The sequence below is a fragment of the Electrophorus electricus genome, chromosome 14 (assembly GCF_041902795.1).
Source record: "Electrophorus electricus isolate QZ-2024a chromosome 14, ASM4190279v1, whole genome shotgun sequence".
Classification (NCBI taxonomy): Eukaryota; Metazoa; Chordata; class Actinopteri; order Gymnotiformes; family Gymnotidae; genus Electrophorus; species Electrophorus electricus.
This window is the reverse complement of record NC_137510.1, coordinates 27,195,853-27,206,747: the sequence shown is the minus strand read 5'-3', so window position 1 is coordinate 27,206,747 and position 10,895 is coordinate 27,195,853. Positions and strand designations below refer to the sequence as shown.

Below are 10,895 nucleotides of genomic sequence, written 5' to 3'. Positions count from 1 at the left end.
GGGCATAAATCAGTTAACTGTCACAACACTGGCTGAATCTTGAGTGGGAACATATGACATGTTAAATCCTGTTATCAGCACTTAGGGGATGGTGGATTTGGTAGTTAACCGAGAACGTGATCCAGTTAAATTAAATCTACCCAGAGTTGACTGACTTAGATCACTGAAATTTTGATCCAGTATTCGACAACCCGGGTATGTCGGGTCGAGTTAATTCAACCCAGAGTTCAGGGTTAAGTTAAAGGTTTATTGAACCATGGTCGCACTCCAGGCCGCTTGAGGGCGATATCTACTTCAACGAGGAGCTCTTGACCATTTTGAATTTACACAGAAGAACCTTTTTAGGAATAAACCATGTGGCAATGATTTAGTTTAGATCGAATAACTGAATATACAGAAATGAATACGATCCACTGCTCAAAATGTGTTTTTTCAAATGTCTTAAATCAGGCCTTTTTAAGAAGGAGGAATGCTTTCCATGGAGGGTTGCACTGGAAGGTTACGAATATGCAAAGTTTAGGTTTTCCACATAAAAACGCACATCGTTCTAACAACCTTTCCTTGTACAAAAAGCTTCACTTTCCAGAACAAAACAGTTGGTTTTGCACTAACGGCAGCAATACGTCTGTCAGTGATCCCTACTTTACAACGTCTGCATACACAAGACCTAAACAGCAGCACAGTAAGTAACTAAGTTAACGCTAGCACAGGAGAACTGACAACAGTTTACACCAAACCTCGCCATCCGCTGTTTGTAATTCTGTGATCGGTGTCCCTTTATTGGGTTTGTATGATAGGTCGGGACGTTTTTAACATTGACGTGCTGGTGTCTCTTCTTCGGCAAGAGAATGCTGTAGACATGTGCGTGATCCGTGTGCCGAAAGAGCTCAAATACGCGGAGCATTTCATCGTCGTCAGTGGTTCATCAACGAGGCATCTCAAGGCTATGGCTCTGTATGCCATCAAAGTGGTAACAGTAATCAATAATCTTTAATCATAAATATTGTAAGCAGTACAGTTCATAACATGGGTAAAGAAACATTTGATAGCTAGTCACTGAAGCAAATGAACCAAACTTTTTGAAATATTTGTGCTTTTCATATATCAGTACAAGTTTATGAAAAGAGACTGTGATCCGAACGCGCTCATAGAGGGCAGGGATGCTGAGGACTGGATGTGCATCGACTTTGGTAGGTATGACCTCAAACATGAGCATTAAGCGTCACTGGTATAGCCTTACTTACGGCCCTGGTACAATAATGAACACCCCTTGCAGGTGCTATTGTAGTGCACTTCATGCTGCCCGAGACCAGAGAAGTCTACGAGCTGGAGAAACTCTGGACCCTGCGGTCTTATGATGAACAGCTGAGGGACATTCCTCCACAAATGTTCCCTGCTGACTTCATCTTTGATGCTGAAACCAAGTAACACAATGAGGGGACTGCTTATGTACTAACAGGACTGTTGACAGACACATCTGTTCACTATATATGCAGCTATTATATCTTAAATGTAGACAGATGAACTATTGTTTAATAACATGTTCAATAAACATCAGAATGTGTAAAACGAGTATTTACTGTGTGAATTTGGATTGCATTCTGACAATGGATCTTTTAGAAATGGAGATGTACAGGGAGAACCTGTTTTAAGAACCATATTACTTAAAACATTAAATTGTAACCTTCCATAATATCTCAAGATCATTGACTTTTATCGTTTGCTAACTGAGAAGCTCAAGTATGTGTCTGTTAAATCTAGGTGAGATTGTGTCCTACCCAGGAGCGCCGTTATTCTGCCGTGAGTGCAGAATGCGTCAGTCCTTACTGCAGTAATAGATCACATTACAAACCTCAGATCCCTCCAGTGGTTACCCATATCTTTCAATTCCTAGACTAGTACCTTAACCACTGAGCTACAACTGCTACCTATAATTAATTGACAATCTTGCTACCACCAAAAAATAGCTCCAACTGCACTTATCACAACTAAATAGATCTTAGGGTCTGTTACTTTCTTATATTTTAATATAAAACTTTTCTCCCTTGTAATTCTAGAATGTTTTTTATTTTATTTTATGTGCATCATGCAAAGAACTTTGTCAATTTAAATGGTAGTATACAAATAAAAGTCTATTGCATAACTTTAGACAAAGATACACAGAGGTGCAAGTCAATCTGATGTCTGTAAACTATGGTATGTTCTTCCATCTTTGATGCCCCCAATTCCAACCTCTGCTGCTCACATCACAGGTCATGAATTCACCCATTGCTATGACAATATGTTTTGTATTTAAAAACCCACCTGTAATTAAATGTCCACCTTCCAGGTAAATAGCAAGGTTTTTGTCCAGAATATCCTGATCAGTACAGTTCCCATGCAATCTTTCCCATTTACCCAAGTGAAAATCATTGCCATGTAGTTCATACTTTTGCGGTGTGTTTCAGTCTAGGATTCAGCAGTGACACATTTCTCAGCATCTTAGTTAAGGGTATTTCTAGACTAACTTTTCTGTGCAAACAGCTACTTTTCTGAGACAACTAAAGCACACAAAGTTGCTATGGAAAAGAACATCTGCCAAATGCCAGAAATCTAAATCTTTATTTTTTCCTGTCTGATGTGTCAGAATAATTGTTCCTAGCTGATGATGGAACTGTAGATTTTTATTTTTCCATTAGAATATGAAACTTTTAGTTTAGACAGCTCACTGAGAAGTAAAGCTTAGACTTAACTGTTAAGTATTTAGGACAACAGAACCCCAATATATCCTAGCATCAACTACCGTTAAGCTTTCATGTAGTTACACATCATAAGTGGAAAAATTCTGGTTAAGTAAAGAGGTAATTTACTGGACTCCTGAATGGTATACACAGGACAGTCTGTATATGTACATTGTTTATGAACAATTAGAATTAATTAGAAAAAAATAGGTCCCCTGGGGCTTCAAATGTACTCTGTGCAAAAGGTAACGTTGTTCTATCACATGTAAAAGACAAAGTTCTTAAAACTGGTAATTGTTAATACGAATATGAAGACAAATGTTTTTTTTTTAGCAAGACACAAAATAAAAAAAAAAAAACTTACATCAGGTAAAAATGCATTTTATTAGAAGAGAACAGGAAGGAGGACTGAAAAGTTTACATGACAGCAGTACAGTTCCAAGTCCCTTGAGCAAAACTACTATTTGTAATTTTGCAAGTACATACACAGGGAGTTAGTGGAGAACTATACAAGTCCATGACTGATCAGCATAGACAGGGACAGATTACACGATGACAGGAAGCACAACCTCCGACCCTGTTATATCAGTTCCTCCTCTTCACTGAGCATCTCTGTCTTAATCTCATTCAGCTAGTCAGATTTGAACAGGCTGAACAAAAGAGTAGGTTTGCTGGGGTTCAGACACAGCCTCACAATGGACTGTGTACTACAGAACAGGCACTCTAAACACAAGCTTCAAACAAATTGGGAGTTGGTGTGTGTGTGTGCGGTCCTCGTCTTATGGTGCCATCCAAAAAGGCATAGGCTGTTGTGGTTGTGTTTTGGGGCGTGTGGTAGTAGCTGTCGGGCCTCGATGTGCTCCAGAAGGCCACCCTGAAGGGGGAGAGCCAGGGTCCATATTACCTGACCCACAAACTTTCTGGGAATTTTGATCTTCCTCTTCATCAGAGGAATCTCCAGCATATGATACCAGCCCCGTCTTCAAGCGCTTCACTGGCAGCTCTGTGGGAGAGGGAGGGAAAGACAAACAAACACACAACAGCAAGAAGAAAGGCAATGCATTCAAAGCAATGTTTTTCACAGGTAAAGGGAACAGGCACACAATGAAATGCATGCATAGCGATCATCAGCACAAGCGAGGGGTTTTGGTGACGATTGGAGACCGGTGGTCATTGGTCGGTCGGTGGGGGCAATATTCAAGCCATCCAATCAGGAAGCAGAACGGAACATGGCCACACCCCCACCAAAACCGAACACGAATGTCCAGCATCCCCCAGAGGGTCATGAAAAAGAAGAAAAACACAGAAAAAGAGAGAGAACACAAAAAGAAGAGAGACTCCTGTTAGCAAGGCAGCTAAACAAGCAAACAGATGTTCCGTCAATCTGATGAAGTCATCAGAAAGGGATGGCTGGCTGCTGCCAAACGCCAGTCAGAGGTTGAGAGAGGAGGAGGAGGAGGAGGAGGAGCCACAACATTCCAATCACATCAATGTAGTTTAGCTGAACCACATCTTCATCAATACGACTGTCTGAACACCACCAAACAACTCACTTTTATCAGTATGCAAAACACAAGTGACATTACTGAGGCACCATTGGGAACTTGTGTAAAGTAGAGGAGTGTGTGTCTTACCCAGAGAGGGTGCCACACCCTTCCTCTCCTCACTCCTCAGCACTCTCACTCCGTTTACCGGCAGGGCAGGGGGCGGCATCAGCTGCCTACTGCATAGAGAAAGAAAGAAGGTTCTCTTTATATTGTGCATTCATGTACGTGCGCGCGCGCACACACGGAGTAGAATGCTCCCAAAGCAACCTGGGACAGGTATAAGGATAGTAAGGACATGTAGTAAGGACAGGTGTAGCTGTGTCCTACCTGTCCCTATCCTGGGAAGTCACACAGGGAACAGCAGGTGAAGGTCCTGAAGATTCTGGGCTGCCCAGGGCAAAGCCTGCACCTAAATTAGTCATATGAATGGGTCCATGCTATGAGCAGAAAAACACACAACACCATTAACACACATTCCTTCTTACTGATATAACCCCTCAAAGTCAACTGTACAAACAAGTCAGTTCCTGCTGTGCTATGCTCCACAGTCACCATGCAGTATATTTCTGTTTGGCATACTGGTCCTGAGAGTCTGGTGCACTTCTGTGAGTGTGGCGTTGTAGAGGGAGAGCCAGTGCACTGCCTTAAGCACTCAGGCAGGAACTGTGCTGCTTTAACACTCAATAAATGAACTAAAGAAGAGATTAAATGACTGAGAAATTGCCAATTAAAGTCTAAAAAAACAACTATGATGAGATTTTGGTCTGTTAGCAGAAAATAAGAAACTAAACAGAAAGATCTAGGATCAAAAAACACTTTCGACAGGTTTCGACTGCTTGGAGATGAACAATCATTCTTAAATGCACTGCTACAAAACTATAACATTTTATAATCACCATAACACAAATCAAGTTCTTTACTTTAGCTAAAGTCATTCATTAACCATCAAAGCTGCATAATTGTGTATAATTAAAGCATGATATTAGGACGACTTATAGAGCAAGTGAACTGAAATGTGCTATGAGAGGTCTGAGATGTGAAATTAACAGGACTAACAATGTGTAAGGCCTGTAGCCTACAGAACCGCAGGCCTACTCAGGTAAGGGCCACAACAGGTGCATATACACTGTCCTACTCAGGTAAGGGCCACAACAGGTACATATACGCGAGCCTACTCAGGTAAGAGCCACAACAGGTACATATAGACTGTCCTACTCAGGTAAGGGCCACTACAGGTACACAGATGTAGACCAACATGGTCATGCCCCCTTTATGCACTTCATGCTTATATTTAATTTTTATTTCAATTTCATCTCTTTAAATCAAATGACCTATTTAATTTGTACAACATCTTAAATAAGATTTATATTTGTGCTGATTTATATTTACATTTATATATTGTATGTAAATGTAAAACTTGCCTTGTGTATGAAATATGATCTATACCTGCTGTATAAAAAAGCTTGGTGTTGTGTGAAATATAATTTATATCTGCTGCATAAATAAACTTGTCTTGTCCTGCCACAACAGCTTATAATAACAGATCTCTGTAGTTTAGTCACTGCCCAGTACAAAATGTATGTGCAGCATGAATGTACACATTTAAAATGCTTTGACTTTTACATGCTACGTTTTCCATATATTAACCCAGCACCCCTACAGACATATGCTGAATACTGAATTAGTTTTTTTATACACATGCAAAATGTGTTCAAGCCTACAGCAGTTTGTAAGTGTAAAGAGTTTAAAGAATAGCTAAAAAAAAGGAAGACTTAAAAGAGAACATTAAGAAGATTTGAGAGAACATTCTTACCTGGTATCCAAGCAGGCCGCTGTCTGTCTCGTCAGGCGTCTCTTCAGTGAACCGCCGTTTCTGAGGGGCAGGGAGCGGGGCTGCAGGTTTGAGGGGCGGGGCAACAGATGGGAATCCTGCAGGAGGGAGTGTCTGACAGACAGTGTGAAATAAGCTGCCAATACTATTTAAAGTACAAGTCAATAATAATTACTTTGATCAGACTGGTATAATCATTGAGTGGTATAACCATTCACTGAGTAACCACTGAAATTAGACAAACACTGGTGTCAAGCGTAGAAGTTGGAAAATATTTTCAGTTGATTAGTCCTGGAAGAATTAACTGTAATACAGACTGCTCAATTGATTGGTGAGCAAATGTATCCGTGCATGGCCTAGGGCGTATTTACACTGGAACACAATGACTACTCCACATATCAGGGAATGTAACCTGACTGGGTATGACTGAGTTCGTTATAATAGGGTTAGAATGTACCCATACATCAGTTCTAAAGCCCCTCTCCATTCAGTGCTATTTGCATATCCATATAAATCCATATATTAAAGTGGTGTGTGTGAGACAGGGAGCGCGTTCTCCATTACCTGTGGTAAGTTAGCTGGTGCAGGTGCAATGGGGTATTGGGCACTAGGGGGCAGAATTGATGTTGGAGTGCCTGGTGGCACAGTTGGGGGGGGCAGTGAGTAGGGAGGGGGCACAGGGGGAGGGTAGGAGGCCTGAAAACCTGTGGATGGGCAGTACGTTGTCTGGGGAGGCATCCCATTCACAGCAGGTGGAACGAAACCTGTCAGATATGTAGAGATGCAATCATGCAATAAAATATTAAACTCTTCTGCACCCCGGTAGTGTAGTGGTGGGAGTTGTGGGGAAGAGGGGAGGTGTGGTTACCTTGTGTGGGCATCACTGTACTCATCTGGCTCAGGTAGCGAGAGTACTCTGCATGCACCTACAAGCACAGCTTACCAAAATCAGAACACAGCAGCCTGGAACTCATGAATATCATCACATCATGACATTATGCAGGTGTGTGTGATGGTCAAACTGACACATGTACTCACTGTCTGCAGGAGGTTTTCACACAGTGTTTTGGCTGCAGCAAGTCCCTCTGGTTTGGGGTGACTGGAAAGGACACTGCTGTGAGTTTAACTGGCTGAGATGCATTAGGGTTAACCCCAACCCATTCTGTCTTAAAGTGGGCGCTGACCTGACGTAGATGTACATGGGCTCATAAGCTTCTCTCCCAGAGGCAGGCTCCAGACACCCAGAGCCTCGGCCCCGGAGGAAGACCTTGGCTCCTGTCTCAGCCTGGATGTGCTGCAGGTAGGTGCAACCTGGACCCTCCACACGCTCCTTCACTGAGAAACCCTGGAGAGCATGCTCTAACCCTACAAAGAGCTTATCCTGCACATAGTGCATCTAAGAGACAGACAAAAAAGCAATGTTCAGACTGAGAAGCAGTGTTCAGAAGATGTAGACAAAAGAAGCATCTCTGTCAACTTAGACAAAAGATCTTTTTTTTTTTTTTTTTTTGGTCCTCTTAATAACACATTTTAATAATTAGAGAGAGATGCAGAGATTAAATGTTTGCTTACAGAAATACAAAGAGGAGAAAATAATAAATCACAAAGCAACACAAACTGCAATGACACAAAGCCACTACACAAAAACCACAATAACAGTCACAAAAACAGACAACATAAAATGGAAAGGCAAGTACATGTTGAATTCTTTTATCGATTAAGAAAACTTCTGTTTAAGGACATTCAGACTGTGCCTTTAATATTATTAAGCATTGTTTTTAAACAACTAAGCATATTCACATAACTGTGTGCATAAAAGTCCAGCATAATTATATGTGCATTCACTTACCCCACCAGTGAAGTGTGGTTTGTGTCCTGCAGGGGGCAGTGTTGGGGGAGGAGGGCCAGGGTGGTGGTATACAGTGACTGTGGCACCACTGTAGGATGTGCTGGAGCTTGTGGCAGCCTTTACTACCCCATTAGTGATGAGTTCCTTTATCCTGTTCACTGCTTCTACAGAGACCAACACACAGACGCAGAATACCAGGTCTTAGAGACTTAGAGGCTCCAAGAATCTTTTGAGTAGGCAGAGTGAAGCATTAAAGGTTAGATTCATGGCACTTACTGTCAACGAGTTCCCTAGTTTGCCCTTGAACATGGAGATAGAGAGGCCGATCACTAAGAAAACAGACAGAAAACATTAGCATCATCAATCACAGGCCTACATGACATTTAATTAATAAATTAACCCAATAAGAGCACCACACCTACAAGGGAAAACAGCCAGCACAACCGCAATGCACCCCACCACAAACAGCACACAACATCCAGATGCAGAAATATTAGAAAAATGTTTTTTTAAGTTCTGAATAACAGACATACCTAGGCAATGCTTTGGCTTTCTCCTCTGATGTCATGTATCGCCCTCTAGTGGACACAGCTGCACCACTCACCCTGCTGATCTAAACACACACAATACACATAGAAAGAGGTTTCGTAAGATAACAAGCACAAACTGAGGTTGAGCAAGGTTACAAGATAGAGTCCAACCAAGTTTAAGCAAGATGCTGCTACTCAAATAGAGTTCAGTAAGACCCATAGATTTTAACAAGACTACACCTTGCTTAACCCAAACAACTACACTCATCATGATAGTTAGTAAGCACAGAGAGAGACCCCAAATTTGTAAGTGGGAGATCATGCTATCTGAGGAAAAGCACAAGTTAAATGAGTAAAAGAGAAAAGCCTACGTAGGTAGCATAAGTTACAGTGCAACATAGTGGTTGGAGGCACCTTCTCATAACGAATTGTTTACATTTCAGTAAGGAAGACTCAGAAACAAATTTGGACATGTAACCAGCCACCTAACACTACAACCCCTCCTGCTAACAACAATAAAGGAAAAGGGGTATTAGATCACACAAACAAATGTGTTGCAGTCAAGGAGTGATCCTGACCTCATCCTGAGTTTGTCCACGTGTCAAGAGGTTCCGACAGGTGAGTGGAACATCATTTATCTCCACCTCTGCCACCACTAGATCATCCTTAGCTTTTGCTACTGGCATGGGTTTCCCACCAGCCCCTACACCCTATGGAGTTGATATTATATTAGATTCTATTATATGACTATATAGTAGAGATAGAACAGTGATATTACAGCAGATATTATTATACAGATATTATAGTAGAGCTAGTATAGCATAGATACTATAGTAGAGATACAAGAGATATTACAGATATTACAGTATAGCTATACTCATATGGTATATTCCATTTATTGTTGCTGGGACAATATCATGCACATGTTAAGCTGACCTTCTCCACAGGTCCAGGTGCAGCAATCTGGGAGGGCTTTAGCTTGCCCTTGGCCACCAACATGGCGTTGATCTTGGCAGCTACAGCAGCGGCAGCATCTAGGGCACCTGTGGGGGCAGCGCCCCCCTCGCCCACAGACCCTGGGCCTGCCTGGTCCCATTTACTCCGACGACTTATTGCATGAACGGTGAGAAACAAACATAGTAAACAGCATTTACTCAGTGTATTACAAGACCAAAGGCTTTTTTGCTGAAGGTTTATTTTATTGCAACACTCAACCACTGATGCCTTGACTCAGCGCTCAGTTCGTTTTTACATTTGCATTCGTATAATTTAAATCACGGACATTATACAGCAAAAAGTACTGGATAACGAGCAAGTAAAATATAAGACTAAAATAGGCTTTCACTACTAACATACGAAAAGCGAACTTTCCCAATTACAATTAGACCACAAATAAACAGTCTGTGATTATATTATGTAACTAACGCTCGTGCATGTAGCCAGTAAGATATAAACAAAAACTGGGTTCATGCAGAACATCCCGCTAGTGCTAGCTACACCTCTGTCGTTTATTTGAAACCTTAGTAAGTCCAAACGGAAGCTCGAAATAATGAGAGAATTTGGAAACGTATAATCGTATCAACTATAAGTAGCGACACAGACCTAAGCAAAACAAACCATAAATCCGCACCGCGGGTTCAACGTCACACAGGCCGGACAGGTAGCGTTAGCCTATCTTAGCTTAGCCAAAACGAAGCATTGTTTTGGGGTGCGTTTAACGCCGATTTTATGCACATGAACAGTTTCGCTGATTAATTTGTTTCTCAAAAAATATAAATAATAAAGCATTTCTTAAAGAGTGCCACCTTGTTTTCAACGCTGTCAAACAGCATGCTGGCTAATACTACTCAGTTAGCACAACAGGTCCAGCTAGCTGTCGAGCTACATCGCCATTACTGGACATGAAATGGAGACATTATCATAGTGCTTCACTAATAAGACAAATCCTGTCGCTCACCCGCCGCTCTGGGTTGCACCAAATGACATATATTTATTATTCAATTAAATTCTCTTCAGTATAAAATCCAAGATCAACAAGATTTTCTCGTTTTAATTGAGGCTCAGACAATATATTGTTGATATACTTCCGATACCTAGCCCAAAGCAGTGATTCAAAATAAAAGTTCTCATAAAACGCGTTAGATATTTTGTTAAAGGGCAACACCAACGAAATTACAGAAAATGTAATATATATATATAATCTGGTAGGTGATTGTGTATTCTGTTTATCATTTATGACTGTAGACAACAGAAATGTCTCTTTGCCAGTACATTTGAAGAAATGATTTGGGTTCAAGTCACGTGCCATGAGGTATGGTTTAAAGCCTTAATTAAATTCTTAATTAAAAGCCTTAATTAAATTTAAATTCTGTGGTTAATTTGAGAAATGTAATAATTTTATACTGAATATGGGCAATT

The 10,895-nt window shown here is 41.1% G+C and overlaps 2 protein-coding genes across 4 annotated transcripts; one reads left to right on the top strand and one right to left on the bottom strand.

The window, feature by feature from the left end:
- The first annotated feature begins 314 nt into the window (after positions 1-314).
- Positions 315-1,573, top strand: malsu1 (mitochondrial assembly of ribosomal large subunit 1). Of its 2 annotated transcripts, none has more exons than XM_027005901.3 (4): positions 315-682; positions 846-970; positions 1,109-1,190; positions 1,277-1,573. In XM_027005901.3, the coding sequence occupies exons 1-4, from the start codon at positions 400-402 to the stop codon at positions 1,426-1,428; spliced, it is 642 nt and encodes a 213-aa protein (XP_026861702.2). In that variant the 5' UTR covers positions 315-399; the 3' UTR covers positions 1,429-1,573. The 2 variants fall into 2 exon arrangements, with proteins under 2 accessions (XP_026861702.2, XP_026861701.2); XM_027005900.3 differs by having other exon boundaries at positions 316-682; positions 798-970.
- A 1,512-nt stretch (positions 1,574-3,085) lies between these two features.
- On the bottom strand, positions 3,086-10,582 carry khdc4 (KH domain containing 4, pre-mRNA splicing factor). Of its 2 annotated transcripts, none has more exons than XM_027005934.2 (14): positions 10,435-10,582; positions 9,414-9,585; positions 9,056-9,187; positions 8,481-8,560; positions 8,224-8,276; positions 7,948-8,111; positions 7,283-7,494; positions 7,137-7,197; positions 6,967-7,024; positions 6,663-6,862; positions 6,081-6,212; positions 4,595-4,704; positions 4,355-4,443; positions 3,086-3,723 (listed from the first exon to the last, which is right to left on the bottom strand). In XM_027005934.2, exons 1-14 carry the CDS (start codon positions 10,461-10,463, stop codon positions 3,500-3,502), a joined length of 1,716 nt encoding a protein of 571 aa, XP_026861735.1. In that variant the 5' UTR covers positions 10,464-10,582; the 3' UTR covers positions 3,086-3,499. The 2 variants fall into 2 exon arrangements, with proteins under 2 accessions (XP_026861735.1, XP_081552808.1); XM_081696682.1 differs by lacking the exon at positions 10,435-10,582 and adding an exon at positions 10,283-10,408.
- Positions 10,583-10,895: the final 313 nt, after the last annotated feature.